This window comes from Hipposideros armiger, unplaced genomic scaffold (genome assembly GCF_001890085.2).
Source record: "Hipposideros armiger isolate ML-2016 unplaced genomic scaffold, ASM189008v1 scaffold_364, whole genome shotgun sequence".
Classification (NCBI taxonomy): Eukaryota; Metazoa; Chordata; class Mammalia; order Chiroptera; family Hipposideridae; genus Hipposideros; species Hipposideros armiger.
Window position 1 is genome coordinate 1,030,774 of NW_017731714.1, and position 25,532 is coordinate 1,056,305.

General features: G+C 36.8%; 1 protein-coding gene and 1 long non-coding RNA gene across 5 annotated transcripts in view; one reads left to right on the top strand and one right to left on the bottom strand.

The window, feature by feature from the left end:
• Positions 1 to 8,240, top strand: part of LOC109393120 (uncharacterized) — a 69,347-nt gene extending 61,107 nt beyond the window's left edge. For both annotated transcript variants that reach the window (XR_002126185.1, XR_002126184.1), the window contains exon 4: positions 8,144 to 8,240. This is a non-coding gene — a long non-coding RNA (uncharacterized LOC109393120). The remainder of the gene's footprint in view (positions 1 to 8,143) is intronic.
• The window catches only part of HHIP (hedgehog interacting protein), a 92,300-nt gene that overhangs the window by 63,071 nt on the left and 3,697 nt on the right, over positions 1 to 25,532 (bottom strand). For all 3 annotated transcript variants that reach the window (XM_019662061.1, XM_019662059.1, XM_019662058.1), the window contains exons 2-4: positions 22,399 to 22,591; positions 16,136 to 16,292; positions 15,227 to 15,428 (exon numbers count right to left, since the gene is read on the bottom strand). In XM_019662061.1, coding sequence (XP_019517606.1) covers positions 15,227 to 15,428; positions 16,136 to 16,292; positions 22,399 to 22,591 — 552 coding nt within the window. The remainder of the gene's footprint in view (positions 1 to 15,226; positions 15,429 to 16,135; positions 16,293 to 22,398; positions 22,592 to 25,532) is intronic.

Here is a 25,532-nt window from a genome sequence, read left to right on the forward strand (position 1 = left end):
TCCCACAGATGGAAACTCAGATTCCTCGCCGAGTGTATAAGAGCCTTTCTGGGTGCTGGCTGTTGTCTCGGGTTACCTATACAGCCTGATCTCAGTCCCTTCTGATGTTTTCTGCATGAGAGGCTCTTCCCTGTTTCCCGCCCCTGCCCTTTTAGCGTCATCGCCTGTGTGCACCTCACCATCCTTAGATGGATGGAGTTACCTGCTCTTTCCTCTGAGATATCCCACACTTTGCTTATGCTTTGATTATAGCAGGTACTGGGTCATTTTGTCTACTTTCTCTCCCTTATTAGATTGGAGCTTCTCATATCCCTGTGGCTTTTCCTGCCTACCATCCATTCCCTCTGGTCAGAGCACTTTGATTTTCCTGCAGGGAACTACCTTCCACACTCTAGGTCCTGTGTTTGGAGTTAGGTCCCAGAGATGGGCCCTGCGCAGTACCTAACATGTGTTATGGACATGTCTCCTGGTCCATATTTAATGGCAATTGAATAGCAAGTCTCCAAACAATGATACTGTGGAACAAGCTGTAATGGTTACAACAATCAAGATACTTTCAGGCAGTATTATTTACAAAAACACAAAAACAAACACACACCAACAAAAACCACCAAGTCATATCTCAGCAGGGGCAGACACGATGACAAACAAGTGCTTTTTGGTGGGATTAAAATAAGCAAGCCGCCTAGGACAGTTTGAATATTAGTGTCTTACTCTGTCATCTATTTTATTCTATTTTCAAAATTTGTTTCAAAATTGTGAGTTTAATTGCCACGTTCTCAAGTAAGATCTTCCTAGGGTTATCAACAAGTTAAGACTGCATTCCGTGTGACTGTTATAACTTCTCCCAGATCCAAAGATAAACAGCTGGGCATGGGTGGGGGAGGGGAGGGAACGTTCTGGGCTGACGTTTTGGGAAGCACATGCGTATGTAATCCTAACATTAGTGTCACCAATTTAATATTTCCCCCATCATTTAAAGAGTGCTTTCTGTCTGGTGACAACTCTTTTACCATTGAGCTTCTCTCCTGGGTGGCATTTAAGCTATATTTAAAACTTACATCTTGTTTATATATGCTCTTGAGCCAGATCCTTTGGTTTACAGGAAAGAATTTGCTGATCTTGTGCCTTCCCCTCTAAAAATTACTGAAGTTACATTAATTGCTTCTATGACTGCTTAATGTTGGTCTCCTCAAAGGGCTGATATCAAATGCAGAGTTCTGACTGCTCGGCTCTGCTTATGCTACAATATAAAATATAAATCAAAGAGATTATGGAAATATTCTACAGTTAGTCTACTCACTTTATACCTAAACACAGTGATGAAAAATTGAGTGTGTAATTTTTTTTGAAAAGCTTATCTTTAGTAATATTTCATCACATATGTATATATGTAAATATACAGGTATACATATATTTAAATCATAGAATACACTTATAGACAACAAAACTGAGCAATGAAATACTTTTCTTTAAGGAAGAATTAAAATACCGGACCATTAAATGTCATCCAAAACTAGAGGGAAAAGAAGGAAAATCAGACATTCATGGAACTAAAACATAGACATCTGGGTCTACCTAAATTGTGCCTTGACCGTTAATGGGATGTTAGTAATCGCTTTGTATTTTATATCCTGTAAAAAGCATTATTTCCCAATGTTTTCAGTCTAATGTAGCCAAATAAGGGCATATTCCTTTTCATCCCAAACCGAATCAGAATTCCTGTTTGATAATTTTGATGTACATAACTGTCCCCAGATAGCACAAGAAAAGCTTTCTCATAAAGGAGACAACAAAATAATTGACAAGACGTGTTTTCAGTAACTAAATGCCTTGTGAGAAATAAATGTATTCTGATGCAGTGTCATCATTCATCTCCAATGGCTCTTATAAATTTTCAAGTGCCACAATAAATTCAAATGAGCAAAATTACAGGGATTATATTTTCTACGCTGTTTTCCAAATGGCACCCAAGGCAGTCATAATTTAACTCTGAATAGGTTTTGAACTCATTTATATTCCAACTCGTTAAATGATTGCTATTTTAAATTAAATTGTAGAAATAAAAAGCTTACTGGCATGCTTCATCTTAAAGTTTTAACAACAAACGTGTGGTCAGCACTATCCTATGCGAGACGAGGTCTCTCTTTTAATATGATATCCAACCATGTGACTAAATGCCTCCCAGAAATTTAGGATTAGAAATGCAAAGGTTAGATAAAGTTAAAGGTCATCCCCCTCCAGGCAAGAGGGGCCAGCTTCCAACCAAGCTTCTAGCAGGCCTGCCTCCCCAGGGCACATCATAAAAGTAATTTACTGACAACTCACCTTACCAAGGGTCATTTGGAGCCTCAAGTCTTCTGGAATTCACTTTTAAGAAGCATGATTAAGTGGGGACAACTATTGGCCCTAAAGTATTTATGCTGAGAACAAATGTCTGTCAGAATTAAATTCTTTGTGTGTGGTGGTTTCAGACTTAAAAAAAAAAGATGCGTGACCTGATGAAAAGCACATATATTCTATTCACCAAACTCAGTCTTAGAATGAATATTGGTTAATTGATTTATTAGGTTTTAAAAAAATACTCCAGAAATCCAAATAGCCAAAACAGCCTAATAAAATGGAGAATGTATTCATTACCAAGTTAGTTAAATGCTTTTCAGTCTTTTCTAGTCCAGTTTTGTCTCACACTGGAGAGAAGACGCATTCACAGTATTTCAAAGAAAAGTGAAGATGCCATTTAAACCAAGCCAAGAAAAGTTAACTTATTTTAAAATTTTTGCAAGAAAAGCTATTTCCTGATTAAAACAAATCTCCTGCTTTTAGTGTTTTTGATAATTTTGACATGAAATATTTGGCTTAATATTAGGTAGAGATGGTTTTTCCACATTTAAAAAAAAATTACTGAAAGTTAAAATATGTGTGTGCACTGGACGAAATTAAAACAGATTACCTGACACTGTGTGTGGGATACAGCTTGAATCTACACAGCGCGTGGAAACGAAGCTGGTACTTTCAATTGCACAGCACACATCTCAGTAATAACAGGGGAGGAGGCATACAATTTCCAGGAACACCCACAATGAAAATTATTCTTTCCAAACAGAGAATTGTTTTGGAATAAGTTAGGTTAATTGGCACCACGGGACTTCTCTCAAGGAAACACAGAGCCCTGAAATCCTTACATGTTTAAGTGAAATGATCACACATTCTCCTCCTTCCCTTTTCAATTTTTCACATCTAGTTTACTCTGTCTACAACCAAATTAACTTCTGCAGATTCACATGCAGGTAGAAAAGGAACCAGTTTTATTCCCCCCAGCTTAATTTACAGCCTGAAAGATTGTTTAGCTAAATGAGGTTCAACTGCCAACACAAAAAGAAGAAACTCACTGATGATGTATCCGGGAATATTCTACTTTCAAGAGTGAAGGATGGGTACTTTATAAGGAAGGTCGTGATTTTACAATTTAAAGAGTTGGAAATTGCCTACAACAACATTTGCATATCCTTCTTATTAGAGGTTCATAGTTTTGTATTCCATCATCATTTTAATCCTCTCTGACTTCAAGATACCTGGATTTGGGCCTTTTATAGCCTAAATCCAAGTATAATTATCCTTTTAAAAATAATCATCTGACCCCTCTCCTTTTCTATTTAAATGTGCATTTCCCCAAAGGAGTCTTTAACTGTGGTTACCATTTTCATGAATTATTACAACTATCATAGAGTGAGCCGTCTTCTTTCTATTGCATAATTGATATTTTCCTATATTACCATATATTACTATAATTGATATTTTACAATCTTTCACCAGAACCCATTAAATCCTATGTTGCTAATGTACTGAGTTTCAAATTTTGTGCCTTAAAACTATAGGAAAGAAGGTATAAATTTAGTAAACACCATATGTAAAAATGCTTACGTTTCATAGGGTAAATTTCTAAATACTCCTTAAAGTATTAGCCCACTGAAAATAGGAATTGAAAGGAACTTCAGCTATTACAGACCCTCTCAGTTTACAGGTGAACACTTGAGGCTGGCGTGATCAGGGACTGGCCTCTGGGCAGAAAGCACATCGCTAGCAGAGCTGGGCACGCTCTCCCGGGTCTGCTTCCTCTCGCGCCGCTCCCAGTCGACGTTCGACATGGCTGCTCTTGACTTGTTTCAAAGTTTAAGTTCTGATCATGTCACTCTTCTGTTCAGAATCCTCCAGTGATTCCCATTTCACTCAGAGTAAAAGCCAAAGACCTTTGTTGAACATATAGACCCTCTATTATCTGACACGCACTCCCCTCACCCACCAACACACAAAAGCTCAACTCTGAGCGCTCATCTCCTATGACCACTGTCCCCCTCTTTCACTCAGCTCCGCACCGGTCTCCTCCCCAGGGCACCAGGCACTGCCCACTTCAAGGTCCTAGTATAGCTTCACCTTCAAACCCAGGTTTGAAAACTGACCATCCTATTATCCCTACATATGGTAGACATGATGCAGCCGTTAACTGAAAACTGGTCTCACTTAGGCTAAGGTATACAGCTTTTAAAAGTTTAGCTGGAATGATGGTGACCATACAGAATGGAGAGTGCACCTATTGGTCCGTGTGGTAGGATGCCCAGTGGTCTCTGCATTGGGAGACACTGACTAGGTTTCTGGGTCAGTACCAAAGGGAAAACAAAACAAAACAGAAAAAAGCAAAGTATGCCCCACAATGAGCCTGAGCAGGCATGGAGTTCCAGTGTCTGGGCCACAATGACCACTTCTCTCTACCCATAGTTCTCTTGGAAACAGCTGGGGACTTGTACCGCTTTCTCTTTCTCTTTTAGAGCTAGAAAAGACCTAAGATGTCAGTTAGCCTAGTCCTCAGACTTCAAAGATGAGGACACAGGGACTCCAGAAGGTTAAGAGATTGCTCCAAGTCACACACAGACTGGCAAAACTGGTGCCCTTGTCTTGGCAGCGGATGTGTGCTGTGGCCACATCCCCCTGAGGTGGGCTATGCCAGGAATGCAACACAGTAGGATCAAAGGTCTTGACAATTGATGCTGTCACTAAAAGTTTTACTTAGTAGTGCCTCTAATAATTATTTACAAGAGAAGAAGCTCACCTAGTCAGTCATGCCCAGAAGAGGTTTTCTGTTGTTTTTGTGCAGAAGTTTTATATGTATTGACATTTAATCAAAGTCAAAATTGTAAAACACACACACACACACACACACACACACACACACAGTCTTCCTTAGACAAGGAGACATTGTCTTTAGGTTGCAATTAAGAAACTTATGCAGCTAAGGAACTATGCCAGCTATTGGGTAAATCTTTTTGGAGCTCGCCACGTTACTGCAAGTCACAGAATGCTAACTACGATCAGCCCCAGGGTGATGCGTACAGAAACCCAGGGCGTAGATACATTATTAATGTCATGGGGTCAATCTGATCTTCCAAACTCCTGAAGATTTAAACAGAAGCTTTAATGGTGGCTCAGGGAAAAACCACAGACTGCGTAAGAGGGAGAATGAGCCGTGTGGCTTTTTCAACCTCAGGTCACAGGCTGGAGTCCAGTCTTGGCTAGTAATTGATAACTTATGACAGATGTTTGGTGACCTGTGTGTGGAGGGAAGTCAGTTCAGGTTTTGTTTCACTTTTGTTGAACAGGTGTGTTCCCATCCATCCACAAATACATTTGCACTGTGGGAGTCTCCTCACCAAATCTTTCATGGAAAGGCTAACATTTTAATGGGAATTAAATCCGGTTATCTTTTTATCCCCTTAAGAATAGTGCTTTCCTAATTTTTTCCAACCTCAAACATCTTCCATTCACACTATGTACACAATTTTTTTCTTGTCTTTTTTTAAGGAGTTCTGAACGGTTTCAAATTGTTGGCTAAGGGTTCTCAGAAGAGATGCAGTTTCCCTATCTAGAAACAGCCTGAGAACAGATATCATTTTATTTAAGTTTGTGATCCATTTGGATCAAAGGTGCTTGCGGATAAGAGGTTGGTTTAGAAACAGCTTATTCAAATAAAAGAAGAAAAAAAAGGTAAAGAATTTAGCTACTCTGAAAGAGAAAGCCAGAATATTTGATATTTGAATATTTGAAAGGCATGTTCTTTTCTCAAGAATTTTGTGGCAATATACAAATCTTTAAGATCCTTTGTCATAGTGTTTATTATATCTGTATTAGCTTCAATTTATTGGATTCCATTCTATATTCAGATTAAATAATTTCAACTGCTAGCAATGATGGAATTAAGATAGATCAAAGTCACTGATTTTCTCTTTTTCTGTTCTTGTTCTGCCACATATATGCATGATAGAGTAATGAGTATATATCTTATCTTAAACAAATAATGATTTCTTAATAGAGTTTCTGTGATTTGGAGTTTAGGCTTATGGAATTAAGCAATATTTTAAAATGAGTGAATGGATGAACTTAAAATTAAATTGTATATGGCATTCCCATATAGAGTAAAATGGAAATTCACTAGTTAAAAGATTCAAATTTTTACCTCCCTTTTGGTGATAATTCCTGAGAGCCACTGTGACCATATGCATTGTCACTTGGTATCACATAGTCATGCAAGGATAAAAAGTTACATGATTTAGAAAAAGATTTCCTCAAACTTTTCTCATTATAGCACATTAAAGAATGGTCTTGATAAGTAGCACTTTATTTTTCAAAGCATATTTGACTGAAAAACCCAAAGTTGATTTTAATTTCTAGGCAGTGACCCATTTTTTAAAAAACACGTTAGGTGTGTCTCCAGTTTTGGCCACCTTGACATTATGATAGTTCAATATAATCATAGACTTTACAGACTCTAAAATAACTAAGTGTTGATTGGTGAATACAGATATATTAAAATATATTGTAGTAATTGATAACATTTATTGTATATAAATATTATATGTTATATCAATAGGTCTCTGTATATATTTATTATGTAGATATAAAAATGAAAGAAACCTGGCAAAAGCAAAATGCCACATAAACAAACTCCCAAAATTGGTCATAGAAAGGTAAACACAAACCAAAGAGCAAACATGTTTATAGACTGAGGAAATTTTCTATAAAATATTGAGTTACTGTGATGGGACCAGTGTCTGCAATAGCCTGGGTTCCGAAAGGGAGGTGGCTGAGGTCATTCCGTTTATGCAGCCTTAGCACCTCATCTCCAGCACATTTCGCAAATCAATTAAGTGATGTTTGTTGCTGTTCTTTCACTTTGAAAACGTCCTTTCAAGTTCTCCCATCCCTGACAACCTGAAACATTTTACCAGTCTGCTTTAAAAAACGTTTTTGTTGTTGAGTAATACACTCTCTGTATCATGACATTACATGTTAATTTTACAGCAACTTTGCCCAATTACTGCCCTCTCAGATCCTGAGATTCTAAATCAATAGTTGCTAGTGGGCAAAACTATGTGCCTTCTTAGCTTTCAGTCCCAGTATATTTCCTTTGCAAATCCTACAATTTTTTAAACGCTAGGGCCGATTGACACAAACCGTGTTCCAAAATAAACACACAAAAAAGACATACATTACTATAATATCCAGGTTGAGAAAAACTACTATGAAAGCAAGGAAATTCTGATGAAAGGTTACTGCTGTACCCACGGGTCAGCTGCTTTGTGCTTAATCATAGTTAGGCCTGTGCTCTGACAAACTCCAGACCTGGGGGCTTTTGCATAATGAGGTAGGTAGCAGTGCCATGCACCTAGTGTCAAAACGGGATGCTGTAAAAATGGAGGTGTTGTCTTCCTGTAGTGAGACATTTAAATGACAGTGTATTCTAGGTTGATCTGCTTGAATGAAAGAAAACCCACACACATACATCAATATAACTTTGTTTCCAAGGGATTGCCATCTAATTTGGGGGCAAACATGCTAACACTATCACAGAATTTCCGTAAGTTATCATTCAGTCCCATATTTAGGGGGACCCTTAAAACCAGGGAGCTCCAGCGGCCACTGGAGCCTGTGAGTCACGCTGGGGGCTGGCACATTTGCCTTTCCTTCCCCTCCTTCCCACAATAGTCAGATAGACGATGATGACAGCTAATGCTTGCAAAGTACGTCAGCTTCACGTGAGATCGTGCATGTGAAGTGTTATATGCAACCTTTGGTTATCTTTATTCTACAGATGAAGACACTAAGCCCAGAGAGGTGAAATAATGTACCCGCGGCCAACGACCAGCCCACGGTGTGGGTGCAGTGCCTGGAGCCCAGGTCTGTACACCTGACCCTAGATCTGGGCCCTCGGACTCTTCCTGGTCCCTCAAGTCAAGACGAGCAATACTGAGTGTGCTGACACTAACAGGCACCAACCTGTTTCTGGAACGTTCTCCTTAGTCATTCCGCCTATGCATTCCTGCTGATCAAAGGCTTATAGCAGTAGAGTCCCGTGGTTGAGAGCCTGACATCAAACAATTGCCCTGAAAGTCGGCACTGGCCATTTGCTAGCTGTGTTATCTTGGACAGTTTACTTAAATTAACTTCTGGACCCAAGTCTTTTCATCTGTGAAATGGGATAGTAACACTGGCCTCACAGGGTTACTGTAAGGATTACAGAATCATCTATGTAGTAGCTTAGCACAGTAGGCGCTTAAAAAATGGTGGTTCTGATTTGTAATAAAGACGAGAGTATCCTTGCTTATCACATGGCTTGCTTGGAGACCACAGTGTTGGGGAAGAGAAGCTATGCAAGGTCTCTAAAAGGGGATGCTGTGCTGCCTTCTACCATTTAGAGAGTTCCGTGAGGCCTGGTCTTTCCTTGTCGTTAGGTAAAATGACCACTGGAAAGCAATGACAACAGTGTCCCCACTAGTTCTCTTTCTCTTTCTAGTCAGATTGCAGTGGCTGCCGCATTCAGTCAGATGTTTTTTTAAAGGTGACAGAGACCTTCTCAGGGTCCAGATTTCTTGGTTTTTTTTCTTGGTCACTTGTGTTAAATTACTGCCATAGGACTTGTCAGATTTATAGACTCTATTTCCTCTGCCCTTCAAGTCTTAGATAAATATAAAGACATTAATGTAAAAACTTTCCTCACCTCAGCTGTGACTTATGGGACCGAAAATGTAGGAGAAGGCGGCCTTTCTCTGCTTAACTGGAGGGACACTGCATCTGCTACTTCAGTGAAAAACATGACGCAGGATGGAAAATAATTTATATTATATTTATAAACTGCTGTACAGTGACATACACCATGTCTGTGCACATTCATTTTTAAAAATGTTTTATCAATAGAATTGCAAATGCCAAAATTAAGAAATAAGAACACCAGAAATCAAAACTAACTTAACAGAAAATTACACTGAAATTATTTCATGTCACTAAGGGACTTTTTGTTTTTCTCTGGGAACATTCAAAGTAGATTTAAAATGAAAATTGATTTAAAATTGAAAACATTTTTCAGAGTACAGGGCATTTTGATATAAAGTGTCAGCAATACTCAACAAAATAAAGATAGTTGGGCTTAATACCATAGCATCACTACCCTGATATAAAAAATAATTGCAGTCAAAATTTTGCTTGTAGATCTATATTTTGTTTACATTTTAACTTAATAGTTTGAAACCAGAATTTTAAACTACCAAAAAGGGAAGGTATTTAAAAGATTTTATTTTGGAGAAGACTATTCAATTAATTTTCTAACACTTTTAGAATAAATTTACCTAATGGTTATTTCTACCACTATCGCAACTCTCTTTTACATGAGGTTTAATAATTTCTAATGCAGTAATCTGGTAGGTCAAAAACTTTTAAAATGCCATGTATACAAAAACATTCCAAAATGGTGATTCTTCTTTTGTAATATTTAACCCACATATACTTTGCTGCTTTCTTCCAACCTAAAGCATGCTTAAAAACAGAGTTCTAACAATTTTCCTGAGGAAAATTTGATACATGGCCCAGTCATTGCCATACGCATATGTGTATGTGCTATGTTTTCAATACCAGCTTTGAAAAATAAATTGCTTCTAACTTATGCCAATTCATTTCACTTTAACAAAATCACCCTAACATCTCATGGGCTGCCATAAGATCGCAAGTGAAAGAGAGGAAAATGTGAAACGTTAGGTCTCTGACAAACTTCAGAAAAGTGGGACATCAATCCCAACGGGTTGACGAGCCTGTTGGATTTCCCTAAACTTTCGCTGCTCATAATTATGCGTGTGATTTACAAGCATGTGAAATCAGAGGCTGCCCCATCGGGGCTTGCCCCAGTGCACCCTGCGTCCTCCCCACATGCCTCTGGCTCCTGGGCGCCCCGGCTGCTGTCTCTCGAGAGCCTCCCCTCAATGGGCTCAGTCACCCGGACAATCTGCAGCTTTCAGCCTTATGTCCTCTCCTCCCCCCGTAAAAGGACCGCTTCAAAAAGCATCTTTTGAAATGAGGATCCAAGTAGATAGAGAGGGACAGGAGTCCAGTCACACTTGTTCCAATGACAGACAAGTCTTTCAGCTTCGTCTGCCGCGCGCTGCAAGCCGAAAGGGCTGCAGTGGCTGCGTGCCTCGCCATCCTCTGCCCGCTCCAGAGCGCTCAGGGGCAGGGATCAGCGCTTGTTGGTTTCCTCAGGGGCCACCCTGTAGCTGACAGGTGCAGGCTTGTCTCTGTCGCTGGACACACGCAAGGCTGAGGCTGATTTACAGATCCTTGGTGGTCGGGGAAGTTTGGTGAAATTACACTAGAAAAACTTCTGGTGTCCTTGTCATTTTTTACAAGGGTTTTTCAGATATTTTTAGCAAACGACATATTTAAGGAACAGGAATGATAACAGCTTTGCCAATGAGCTGAACGCCAGATTCCAACAGGGACCAAAACCAGGAAAAATGGAATGGGTAAAGCAATTGTCCAATTCGAATTGCTGAGATTTTTAACTACCATTTTTTCAGTACTTCATTCATATCAAGAATCTTACATGCTGCCAGACTTAACTCATCTCTTCGCTCAAAGTGGGCAAGTAATATGTGGAGGCCAAGGAAATGACAAAAGGAACAGGACAAATGACAACTGGTATCCAACCATTTGACCCCAGAGGTCATTTCAGTAATAAGGCTTGGGCACAGACTGGGCAGAGAAAGTGTGTCTCATTTGATGTGTAACTGGGCCAGGGCTTTGGCTCAGTCTAGACCCCTGGTTTCCAAATTAGCTGCACACTGAAATCACCTGGAAAATCTCGAAAAACATTCCAATGTCTGGGTCTCAACCCCAGATATTCTGATTTAATTTGGGCAGTGGAATTATTTAAAGCTGCTAGGTAATTTAACCATGTAGTCATTCTTGAGAACCACTAGTCTATCATTCCCAAGGACTTCAAATAGATAAAGCTGGTTCTAGAACTTGCCAGAAGTTCTGATTCAGAATTCAGACATAAGATCAATTTAAAGATTTCAAATCACCAGTGTCTTGGAATTCCCCTTTGGGATAAAACAATAATAGCAAATAATGAATACGCTCCCTCCCCCCAAAAAACACACACACAAAATGAAAATTTTAAAGTTTGCTCACCAGTTGGGTGCTTGAAGCATTCTTCACAGTGTCACATAGTATCAGTGGTTAGCATGTATAGTGAGTGCACTATCACGAAGGATGATCAAATCACTACATATTTTAAAAACATACTTCTGACTCACTCTTTACTTGGCAATTTCACAAAGCTCAGTCTTCTAGGATCTGAGCTATTGTGAATGGAATCATCTCTTCCTAAATGAAATGGCAGTTTAAACCCATATGGCATAGAACTTATTCCACTAATCCAACTGCACAATTTACTGCCCAGAGCAAAAACAAGTCCATTCTTTAGCCTGCGTTTTGCATTTTTGCAGATAACTTGTGCTTGGTGAAACTATACCGTTAACCTCACAGGGTACTAAGATCTCCTACAATATGGGTGTTTAAAAATAAGACATCATTTTGAGCTTCAGTTAGGACCCATTTATGGGGGAGCTGTCCAGGTTCCCTGAATGGTTGGCTGTTGGCTGGTAGATATAAGAATCAGGGCTGGTAGAGGTTTAAGGAGATCAACCAAGTCCAGATCCTTGTCACAAATAGGTCAGTCCTTTACCATGTGACAGAAATCACTGTCAATTCTTAATTGACAATTAGCAGAAAAGAAATTCCAGATTCCCTTACAGCGAGCACTAGCTTTCAGAAACTCGTATACTCAGGAATTCCTCTTTATGTCCGATTTCATATACTCATGCTGGTCATTAGCTGATATCATGGGGATCCCACTGTGGTTTGTCTTGTTTTCATTTCAAACATGTGAATGTTGAGTTTAGTATACATTATTAATTCTGTGATCTGGGTATTGCAATCAATATTGTGGTCTGGTAAAACAGCTTTATTCCCTCTCTTGGGATTTTAAAGCTTAAAGAACAGCAAAGAAGTGATCTGCACAATAATTTATGAAAATTCCTGTTTGCATTACTTATGCAAAATGATTGTTGACAAACACAGAATATTGCCATGAACACACTAACTATTCATGTATCAAGAAGCCTGAAAAATTACTGTGCAATAGCTGTGAAAATGTTTTCATTTCAGAAGTCTCTGAGAGGAATAGCACAAAAATCAATGGCCATGATCAGCTCAGGAGGGTACTGGCCTCATACCAGCATACCATCATACCAGCAGTAGCCTCTTCTAATGCTTCCAGTCTGTGGCTTGTGACATGGAGACTGAGATAAAGGCCAGGTGTAGTATTGCCTCCTTGAGGTGATAAGGATGTGCTACCGTCACTCACTATCCAGCATACACTCGAATACCCATGGGGTAGATTTGTATCTTATTGATATCACAAGTGTCAAATACTAAAAGAATTTAAAATATTGCACTTTACACTGTCCTATTATGTAACTCATTCTACATATGAAGAAGAACGGATTTTGACGTTTATTTTAAGCCCCAGAAGCCATGGAGCTGTCCTTGGAGAGGAGGGCCAAAGGGGGTTCTGCAGAATTCCTAGAGGCCTTAAAACATGCATACGGCCCAGTCGTGGCACTGTCATAACCTGGCTTGTGCCATGTTAGTGCACAATGCAATGTCTCAATGTCGCAGAAGATAAACTTTCATTCAACATCCCAATGAATAGGTATAAATTTTAAAAAGAGGAACTCTGAAGTAACTCTAATTAAAAGGAAGATATTTTTTAGGCAGTTCAAGTAGAAATAACAACATCAGTTTATTTCTTACAACAAAATTTTCAAGTATTCTGAGCTAATTTCTTTCACCTACACTTTATTATACATATTTTTCTAATACCAACATTTTTACTAAAATGATACTTGAAAACTATGTATTATTCTTTCAAATATTTGAAAACACATTATATTTTAGAGCAAATTGACAATGTGTATCATGGTGTATGCTCTTCAAGTCAGTAATGCTCTTTCTATGAATGAATTTTAAGAAAGTCATCTATGATCCAGTTAAATAATATATATAAGAATGATAAGTAACATTATTCACAATGATAAAAAGAAAAGACTGAGTCATCCTAAATTATCTCATGAAAAGGAAATGAAACATCCAAAAAAGGTAAAAGCTAAGTTTTTGAGAAAAATTTCCAAGTCTCGTAACATACTCATGACAGTATTAGGTGAAAAAAAGAAGGCTAAAAAGATGTATACATGGTTTGATTTCAATTTTATTTTAAAGCTTTTTAGGAAAAAAATCTACAAGAAAACATGTTCTTGTGTGTTTTCACATTTATTAATATGGATCTGTATTACCTTTGTAGTCAGAAAAAGTCATTTAATTTTAACATAAAAACTGGAAGAAAGTATATCAACATGTTAATAGTGTTATTCTTTAATCAACGGGATTATAGTTGATGATTTAAAAAATACTGTTCCCAATATTTTCTTTTGTAGAGAGCATGTTGAACTGTGGTAGTAACAAAAATGCACTGCTAGTGAGTAAGTTACTTGTGGCTCCATCTTTATGCTTTGCTCATTAGGTACCATGGGCAATGAGTTAGAACACATTATTTAGAACACATTTCAGAATAATGTGTTGAACTCTGATGTGCAAAACACTAATGCTTCCTTTTAAGGGACTTTTGATTATTTGCTGTGAATTCTAATGAAAAAATTTATTGGGAGAAAGTTGAAACTACTGAGTTACACAGATTTTCTAAATGATCTGTGTCTTGGCACCAAAGTCCTTTTTCTTAAAGGACCATAAGTACCCTAAGGCACTTCTCTTATGCAGTTTGTCTTGGTGATACTGTCACATGAGCTTGAGGTTGGGGGGTCCCAACAACATGGCATTCCCTATTTTCTCATTGAGTCATTCTAGTTATTTTACATGGTAGATACCGAATACATAGATATCAGGTATATATTTATATTCTTTCCAGCTTGTTTCTTCTGGTTTTGATGTTCTTACATTTGAGTAGAGCACAACAAAGCAAGGAGGAGTTTATTTTTATATAAGTAGAAGAGTATAAACCTCCCTTTAAATATTTTCTCTAGTTAAGAAATGGAAAAAGATAACCAGTTCTTCCCAAATCATGCAGTTACTTTGTTTCATTCTAAAATAGTCATGAGCTATTAAATTTTAGAATGCCACAATTTCCCTTACAGCTCAGTACTGCTAATATTATACCGCGTTACTCTCTTATGAAACAAATTTGATAATTTTATTTACATACCTACTAGATTATTTAACATGAAAATTCAAATTGGAGAAGTTGGAAAAAAGGCAATAGATGTGCTATTATAAAGATGGCTTATTATAGATAAAAATATCTGACTTACCTGTGAAAATATTGTACAAGGAAATCACAGTATAAGTAGCATCTTTATGACACAGACTCAAAAGCAGATGTGGTAAAGAATGATTTGCAATTGCCAAAATAACCAGAGACCTCTTTGTTTCTACTAGCAAGTGCTGATATACAATTCTAAGTATTATAGCTGTTACACATTTAAACAAATACTTTATAAAACCAAGAATTATTTTAAATGTGTAAATTACATAGGGAACACATGTAAAAATACCAATCTGATTGTACTGCTTAATAGTCACCAAATAATATTAAAAATGTAAATGTCATTGTCCCAATTCAGTTGCCATAGTTATTATTCCCTTATGTTGTCTCATTTTCTCCTTAAACATTCTTTTATTATAAAGAAATACCTTTAGTGAGGATAACACTAAAATGAAATTAACATAGCCAATAGCCAGAGCAAAGATAAATAAAATTTAAAAAGCCAACCTTTATTCCACTTTGAACAAGTTTGTGAATGTCCAAATAAGGCTCCTTGCCAATTTCTCCTTCAGGGGTGAGTATCTTCACGTAGCCTTCTTTCTCCAGAATGAAGAGCCGTTGCGAGCCGTCCCCACTGTGCAGGGCGCTGACAGGCTGGCGCAGCCCACTCACAACCTCCTGAATACAGAAGCAGTTGTGCTTGTGCTTTCTAAACAAATGAAAGAAAACTAGTGAGCTTTTCTTGAGATGAAGGAGGCAAAGGATGCACTGAGCATCCTTTTCAAAATGTATTTCCTCTGAAATCAATGGTTTTAATAATCATGAAGGGCTGCCAACCCAAGGGCACAATAGGATTCTTTTAAATTCTTTTCAATGGAAAAAAAAACAAAAACAAAAACAAAAATACCCAGCCTTCTATCAAAAAGTAAAAGAGGGAATCAAAACATGTGTTTTAAAATTTCATAAGCTCATTACCTCATCTTTCAGTGACTATCATTAAAACTAGCTTTACTCACAATAATTAAACCTTACCGAAAGGCGCTCAGAGAGAAAGTTCTATGATCTATTTATGAAGCTCTGATTTGCTAATCATAATTGTGCTGAATATTTCCACAGAGCCATAACCTACCAACAATCATAAAACTCAGGTTAAAACTATACTCATAAAATTCACATGAATCATAGAGAAGCCAAGCTCATAATAGGAGATGAGTGGGCTAAGCATTAAGAGCACTTAAGCTAATATGATTTGAGAGAAGCAAACTACTGAAAGGGGGGTGGGGAAAGCATCTGGGGGATATAGCTGCTGGATATAAGCAGAGACAGATGATTCACTTTCAAAACCACAAGATTTGTCAGGTTTTTTTTTTTTTCTTTTTTCTTTTTTCAAGATTAAAGAGCATTATCTTTAGGAACCTGCTGATCTCTTCCACTTTGTCATACTCTTCCATCTGGTCCAAGTAGTTAGATGCTGGTCCTCTGATTTGTTTTCTCGGAAAATCTGGAAAGCACAACCCACCATCTTTTCTTGCATAGTAAAAGCAAAACTCATCAGCAGTAGTTTGAAGGAAACCTTTAAAAAAATGTAAAAAGACTCATTAGAATGATTCAGTGTAACAGTGCAAACATCCTATTTGAAAGATAAAATATAGGAAAATAATTTTTGGAAACTATATGAATATTCTAGGAAAGCATCCAGATAAAAATAAAAGGAAAGAAAAACTTTTTTTTTTTTTGGCTTGGGATTTCTTTTTTTTTTTAACCAAAATTTAAGAATGGCAGTAGAGGTGAAATAATATTGTACTGGATATTTTAAAAGGCTCATATGAAATACACATTATACAAACCCAGCAATAATCTTGTTATTGCATTGACTTATTGTCAAGCTTCTCCAGTTACCATATGTTGCTCTCACAAGCATCTCTGCTCATTATTCAGCATTTTTTCTCCTACACTACCAATAACTTCCTAAGAAGAACATATTAGAGTCAAGAAAGAAATAGACCGTTAAGTGCCAGTTTGGGCCATTTTACATTCTTATTGTATTGTCACACATATGATTAAATAATAAATCCAATGACTATAACAAGTTTATTATATAATAAATGACTGATTCACTGTGAAATGATCAAGAATGAACTGATGCTATTAACAGACACCATTTTCAAATATGTAGATGCCTTTTTCTGGCATCTCACTTACAGGAGATAATGATTATTTTGTAAGACAAAAATTATACTTAAAATATCCTTTCAATCTTCTCAAGCAGAATAGCTGACATACTACCCTTCACTAAAAAAAAAAAAAAAATTTAAGGAGCCAAATCAAAACTGCAAAATAGATTACTTAAAGGGATCTGGTATTTTTTCTTTTCTTACATATTAACAATTTTTATCAAATAAAATTTGTTATATTTGAATGAGAAAGAAGTGGACTAAGTGACAAAACAAAATTTTGACATTACTTTTACAATTTGAGTTAATAAGAAGGGTTTTTGGGGGGGGTTGGGGAGAGAGCATATCCATTAATGATTCAATTCCATATTCTGATGATTTTTGCTAACAAAATAGTTTCTTGCTATCAGAATTGACTTTATATGAAGTTCTAAATTTCTGCCTCTGGTCTCATACCTTTAAGTATGTTTAATGTCTTGATTTTTACCTAACGAATTAGATATTATTGTACCCCCATCAATTTTGTGATAAAGGCACTTGGTAACTTAGCTGAAGTTCAGGAGTTATATAACATTCAAGTTTGCAAGGATTTCTAAGAATAAAAATTTGGGGACAACCAAGTGAGGCATATTTTAGTCAAAGAAACTAAAAGTTTATTTTCTATGAGCTTGACCTAGGTCACCTCAAACCTAAAACTAATCTTGGAATCTGAAGATCCCAAATGGCTAAAACTTGATTTAGATTTTGATCTTTGGGTGAAATGTATCACCCCTAAATTTCCGAGGCAGACTCCTCATGGCCAATAACTGACTAGGCTATTGGGAAACATCTTATCTTTGGGAACCAGACAAGTAAGAGCAGATGTCCTTGGGAGTGGGGGGAAGGGCAGAAAAAGGAGGCATGGCAGCTGGAAAGGGTGGTCCATGGGAGGGACAAGGCAGCTGGAAGGAGGTTATCTTTCTTTGAAAAAATTCAGGGATTAAAAGTTGGGGAGAGGAATGAAAACTACAGCAGCATTTACTCATCTTTAGCAACTCACTGTTTGCAAAAGATAACTTTTCTCCTTTGTTCTTTGATGGCTGAGCATACAGATGAAAGAAGCCTAGTGGTATTACGAACAAGTCTACTTGAGACAAAAAGAAGAGTAGAAAAACTGAGCTGCTAAATCAAACTTTTAAAACAGTTTTGTGCTAGATCTTTCTTTTGGGATATATATATATATATATATATATATATATATATATATATATATATATATATATATNTGTGTGTGTGTGTGTGTGTGTGTGTGTATATATATATATATATATATACATGTTTTAAGAAAGGAAAAAATTGTATTAAAATTGTAATACTCAATATATACTGATAACAAAAGATGAACACAAGTCATGTGTATACATTTTTTGGCACCCCCAGGATATATGCCATCAAGCTGGAAGGATCTCCGTGCCAATATTTATAACCAAATGTGTGAAGGAGAAATTCTGTGTTAATGTGATGTTTGCCTGTGGGGTCACAGAAAATTTTCAAAGCATGGTGCAGAAGAAATTTTGATTTTACTTGTTAAAAATATTTGTATTCCAGTGTTACAGTCTGCAAACCAATACCATCTTAAGGGGAAATTAGTGAACAATGCTGGTGGCTGATTCCATTTTATAAGGAATTATTAGCTGGGGACGAACTTGAGGAAATAAGAAATCATTTTCAAATGGAACATCTGAAGATTAATGAGTGCAAATTCATAAACTGTAGCTGCAGAGGTACTATGTTCTTTCAGCAAACTCAAAACAAAACAAAACAAAAGCAGAACGTTAACAGTGAGTTACCACAAGCCGTTTATGGACACTAAACAAACCGAATCATCTAAGTGTGAAGGAGGGAGCCAACTAAGAATACTTTTATATAAAAATATGGGCATTTTTCTTACAATTATGATAGCTGAATTTAAACATCTAATACTTTTATTAATACTTGGCCTTAAATGATCCGATTTTGTGGATAGTGATGAATGAGATACATTTTTCTGTGAAGAGCTAAAAAGGTTCTGGCTTCCATGCATTGGAGTGACATTTATTGTCAGGGAAGATGTAATTTGCCAAATGATATCTTTCAGTAGAGAATTTTACTGAAAGTGAGTGTTTAGCTCACCCTGGATCATCATAATATGACCAAGTCTACTCATGATGGAAGTTCGCTGATTATTCCAGCAGAGGTGTGTGTGTGTGTGTGTGTGTGTGTGTGTGTGTGTGTGTGTGCGCGTGCACTTAAACTCCCGATAATTTATCAAATATCTTGGATCTGGAACTATTCTCCTGGATCAGGGACCCAGTCCTACTATACCACAAAGTACCCTATAAAACACTGACATGTAAATGAATATTCTCTGTGGAGGAATCTAAGCTTTAGCTTTTCTCTCAGCATGTATGCTAGAGAGAAGTTATTTTGCCTCAGTACATGTGCTGTTCATTACGATAAGGAAAAAATGGCAAAACAAAACCAAACCCACTGTCAATAAGGCCTGAACTCAAGAGCATTTTCTAGTAGAGGTAGTGGGTCCGCTGTGTCCACCCATTCCTTTTTGGGGACTAATAAGACACATGTGTAAGGTATCTGATGGGGTCAGGAGTAGCTGTGGACTAGAGAAACTCAGTGGGATCAAATCCTTGACCTTGGCCTCATTAGCAGTGGGATTAAACCAACTGAACTAATTGTGTACAGACATTTCACACTACAATAATCTACACGTGCCTCTTGAAGAATGATAAAAATCGTTATGATAACAAGTGTAAAGGAAGAAGCAAGGCCAAAAGATACCCTTTTATATGCTTTCCACAGAGCGAATTATGACATCATTTAGTGAAAAGCAAAGCATCAACTCTATTCGTCATAATTCAGGAGGACGAAAAGACCTGTGGTGTTGACAAAGGAGCTCATGTGTGTGCACATGTGTGTTTAAATTTTGCTATTTTTAGAAGTTTTAAGAATTTACCCCCCAAAGTAAATTCATAACTGGAGAATATTATGATTAATAAAACTCTAGTGTATCCTCACTATAGTGATGTTTAACTTTTTTCATTTTGGGGAAAATAAGCAGACCATGAATATTTCTGAATTAAAGTTTCTAGAAAGCACCTATCTTTCCAGGCGTATGTGTATGCTAAAGTGACTGATGCTTTCTTTAAAGCCATGAAGGTGAAGCAAAGAGATAGATCATTTATACATTTATTTATTTTTTTATGTATTGGGCAATGGGGGAAGAAATGAAGATATCTCTAGAATTATTTTTTCTCTCTCTCAACCCCTCTCAGTATTTGCCTTCTCTTAGCAAAATACACCCCTTAGGGTACAGGCTACCTTCTTCTGCATGTTTCTGATTTGCAGAAAGATGAGGCTATTAATGAGGACAGTCAAAATACATTGACTAGTTTCTTTATTTAAAAAAAAAGAATCACAGAGTAGCTGATTTAAAAAAAAATGTTTTTAACAACTTTGAACTTCAGAGAAAAGTAAACCATGTCATTAAATGGACTTACGGGCAAAATATTACAAGTTTGCTTTTTGAGCAATTGCTGAAAAATGAGTGTTCTAGAATTCTAAAGAGCCTTCTGGGTTGGGGGCAAGGACTGAGGGAAGGATTACCATCATATTCATCATAGTTTAGGAAATGATAATCTACGTGCCAAGGATCAGCCTGGCTAGCAAATAGATCAACATTAGTAACACCAAGAGCCTGTTATTACAACTTGCTTTGGGGACCAGTATTTAGAAAGATGATTAGTATTTGATGGATACAGAGGAAGCGCCCTCTGGTTGTTGCTGAGGCAAGCTAGCCTGTCCTCGGAAAGCACCCTTGCTGCTCCATCCACCACTAGAGTGGAGCTTTCATCTGGTTATCTTTCAGGGCAGCCTGGGTGGCCACCAAAAGCACTTGACATCTTGATGCACTTCAGCAGTTTTACATATATACAAACTCTGTAGAAAAATAAATTTGTCATTCGTCACCACATATGTTGATCTGGGGAGTGAGGTGCTTGCACTTCTGGCTCCTGAGCTGTTTGCTGTGCTCTCTCTCTTACAGTGGATATTGCTTTTGGTTGTTTGCTTTGCAAGCTAAAATAACTTCAGATAGAGGAAGGACCCCCACAGATGAGTCCCCAAATCCAACATGGTTGGCTTTATCTCAAGGAGATAGAGGTAGATGAAAATGTGAAGTGTTGGTATCACTTTCAGCTCACAGTGGTAAAGACAAACCTTCAAGACTTGAAATTTTCAGCAAACCTTTCTGGGACCTAATCTGTTATCGCTTCTCGACAGGCCATCTAGGCAACCGTGACCTATTCTACTTTGCTTTGGGGAATGTGATAAAAAGGAAGAAAACAGCTGGCTTAAGGAAAGCCTTAGAAACATGGCTGTCGTTTATAAAGACAATAATAATATTTTCACATTGAATGGGTTTAGATACATGTTATGGCACACCAAAGGAAGCAAGCAACCCTAGTCAAAATGTTTTCTTAGGTTATTAAGAGAGCTCTATGAAAAAATACAAAAATCTACACTTTTCTGGGTCAGAGAAAAAAAGTGAAATGTGCATAGCACTTAAAAAAAATTCTCCAAGTGCATTCTAGAGCTTGTCTTTTCCTTCAGTGCCATTTAGTGTTATAAACTGTTAGCTTCAGTAGATTTGTTTGTGTGTGACTTTGCCTAACTAAACAGAATCTGTCTCGTTAAATTCTTTTCTACCTCTGTGTTGATTCTTCCAACTAAACCAACAACCAAAGTTTACAAACTTTTGATGGTAACATTAATCAATGCCCAAGAATCTATCTGTTTATTAGGGTCCAAAATATGATAGTGACCAGGTATGTTTGGGAGACTGTAAGCATAAGAACTCCTACACCTATGCTATCACTTTCTCACTGTGCAACTTTGGTTAAGCCATTCAACACTCCCGGAGCTCAGTTTTCCTCATCTGTCAAACGGCTATGACTCCACCTTTCCTACCTACCTCCCAGGGTTTTTGAGTAGCAAATTTGTCATTATATGTGAAAATGCTTTGTAAGGTGTTTATGTTTTTGGATTTTGAATCATATTTTATTTAAGGAAATACCTTAAAAGTCAGTGGACAGTCTGGACGTATGTGTCAGTTATGTAGAAGAGGAGCCTGTCTTGATAGTGACATTGATGAGTAAAGAAGACACCAACAAGAAATTCGTACTGCCAATCCAGCGTGTGTAAAGATTACCAACTGTATTATCAATTTAACAAGAAATGTAAAACATTTCAACAAAACCCACAGACTGCTTGTAGACTGAAATGACAGTAATCCCTCTGAGCAGCAATAAAAGATTTCCAAGTTGAGAAGGTTAATTATGAGGTAAAAATAGGTATTTTGAAAGATGAGATAAATTTTACATTCTTGTATGCAAGAGTTTAAGAACAGGTATCTTGTAAGGATATCATCCCCCAGTAGTTTATTTAATTAATGCTTTTTTTTTTTTTTACCTGGAATATGGCCTCGGCAAGTATAAAAGAATTCTTTGCAATAATCTTTGCAGAGCAGGGGAAGCGCCAGGTCTGTTTCCAAGGCCTCCCTCTCAGGTGAGCGGAACAGGCTCTGAGAGTGTGGAGAGCAAAGCGCACATTGGATCTCCTCCAGTAACTTCCCACATTCGGTGTTGTTGGTAACAGAAAATATCTGAAAGCCATAAATCAGAAACAAACTTCTTTTTAGTTATGTGACATTAGATTTAGTTACTTTTTTTTTTTGTAATCATGTAAGTAGAAAAGTATAATTTAGCCAAGGCAGTTTGTCTGAAAAGAATTACCATGTCACAGTAGAGAATGCCTTTATAAGGACACATGTCGTCTCTTGAGTTGAGATGGGAGAGCAAAGGGTAGGGGGATAACACAAAAATGCTTCTTACTCTCGAATTGCAGTCTGTTTATTTGTTTTTCAGGTGTGAGAAATTAAATGACAATTATATTTAGTCCCTTTCACCCTCTATCACTTTACTCTGCCTCAATGTGCATACTGACTGATACTTAACTTTAAAATTCCTAATACCTGTATCCAACTGTATGTAAAGCAGGACTTTTTTAAAACACGGCTTACTTGTGTCTTAGGTAAAAATCCATTTCACTCTTGAAATTCCTAATGGATATTCGCAAAGATGTTACTTGAATTACATTTTTCTAAGTTCAACTAATTTTCAATCTATAGATTGCATAAGGAAGGTTTGCTGTGAGGGAACTGTCTCCTTTTAATGTTCTATAAAGTAATACCTGAAGTTGAATCAAACAGGTTTAAGACCATTTTTTATTATTCATTATATCTTAGCCAGGAAAAAGTTCCTAACTAGCTCCTCAGGTATGTTATATGCATGAATAAACACAAGAGTCTAATAAAAGTGCTTTTGTATAGTATTTAGTAAGTTTAAATGGAAAAAACATACTTTTATCCTTATTTATATAGTAGTATGTCTTTTACTTCAATAAGACCAATTTAGGAGTCATTGATTCATTGAGGTTAGAAATTTGTAGACAAAATTAGGTCTCAGTATCTAATACTAATTTTTTAAAAATTGACTTCGGGAATCCCTCTAATAAATCTAGAAGAACAATATCTGCACAATATTTGAGATGTGAAGTGCAATGCTGTCTAAATCGATAATTGATTTTTCATATTAGAAACACCATAATATACCTTTTCTCAGTTTATGTAACTGTGTTTATACTTAATTATTTATTTCTTTAGAATTATGGACTAAAATTAATGTTTTAAATGCTAGGTCATTTTTTAAAGCAAATATTTCATTCAAAGGTTGAGATTCTAATTTGAGTCAATTGTATGGCTCTGTTTTTATAGAACTTTGTATCTTTATAGGATAAAGATATTCTAGGTGATCACAAAATTTGGATCTGAAAGAGCTAAGGAACTAAAAAAAATCTTTGAATACAAGCATGCTGAAATTTTAGCATGCAGTAATTAAAAGTCCAACAGAAATTACCCTATTTCAGAAAAAAATATGTTGTAACTATCTACAATATTCAGAAAAGTCATGAATCACCATTATGTTTACATTTTAATTTTTATCAATTTATTTAAATGATGATTGCTTAAATGGTTAAAGATTTCTAAAAGGAAACATACACCAGACACTTAGAATTTGCATTCCAAGAATGTTTTAAATGTCTTTTATTGTTATACTCTGGCAGACCTCACCAGATCTATTCAATATTAATACTGTTCAACTTTGTCCTGTTTGTTTATCATACAGCAGTCCTGTAAGAACAAAACAACTGCAGGATGCTGAAACCACCTCTTTTGCTGGCTGAAAAACTGGAATGTAATTACCTTTGGTTTTATGGAGAATATGCATGCTTCCATTTTTTATAGCTGAAACAAAATGATCCCCATATACTCTCCCAGCTGCTATCCAGGAAGAGCTTGATTTTAGTGCCTAAAGAATTTTGTCTTTTACAATTTTTGGAATGTGTCCTGGCCACAAGATCTCTCATCAAAAGTTTCAGAAATAGGATTCAATAAATTATCTGAAATCAAGTATAATATTATTCTTTGTAAAGTTTCATGCTGTTCCGGCCCAGCAGGATGGTAACATTTTGCTCTGTGTGAGGTCTGCAGTGTAAATACCTATTTGAAGATAGATAGAGCCATCATTCTGGCTTTGGTTTCAATGAACCAATAGTCTTACTGAAGTCAATTAAACTCAGTCCAAGCTGCAACAGTGTTTTTAGACAGATGCAACTGGTGTGTGTAGGGTATTTTTTTTTTCTTCTTTTCGGCTTGAGTGTCTGTGTCTATATAGGTCCCTAACTTTATGTCTGACAATGTCATCAATCTTAAGAAGAAATTTAGGCTAATTTCCTGTTGCGATTTTTAAAAGCCATATATGAAACCATCAAATTATAGTCGTTTAAATATACTTTGGAAATCATGTAAAACTTCGAAACATTATTACAGCGTGCCTAGTAATGATTGTGGCTGTTGCTGACTAATTTATAACATCTGGCAGGTCATCCTTTAATCTTTAGCCACATGAAAATGAAATCCATAGGAGAACGGTAAGATAAATCCTGGGATACACAGAGAAGCGTGGCCTACAACCATCACTTATCAACGAATAGTAAAATGGGTGACAGAGACCTTCTGTATTTCTCTTTATTTATCAAGTAACTAAACAAAGAGGATAAAAAGTCACCCACATGTCCAAGGAGCGGACAAAAGGAAAAAATACATGACAGTATATTAAGATGCCGCCTTAAGATCACTTGGTCCACAAAAAAGTTATTTCTAAAAATCATATGCCTACAAGGTTCTTCAGCTGTTGGGTAGAACACATGCGTCTCAGGACTATAGTGCTGGATTATGTCATTAAAGAGTTCAGTTTCAATTTTAGGCTAATATGTAAATAGATCATTGTACGAAGGCAGCTGTTAAAGGGACCCCAGGATGAGTTATTTGTTTAGTTGGATGTGTTCAACAATAGCCTTTGTCCCTGAAAGAGCCAGAGCAAACAAATGATTGTGAAAGGGCACACTTGAAAACAATTACTTCTCACCCATTCCTTGACAGCTTTGGCCGTGAAGCCACCCAAGGTAGAGAGAGCTTCTATGCC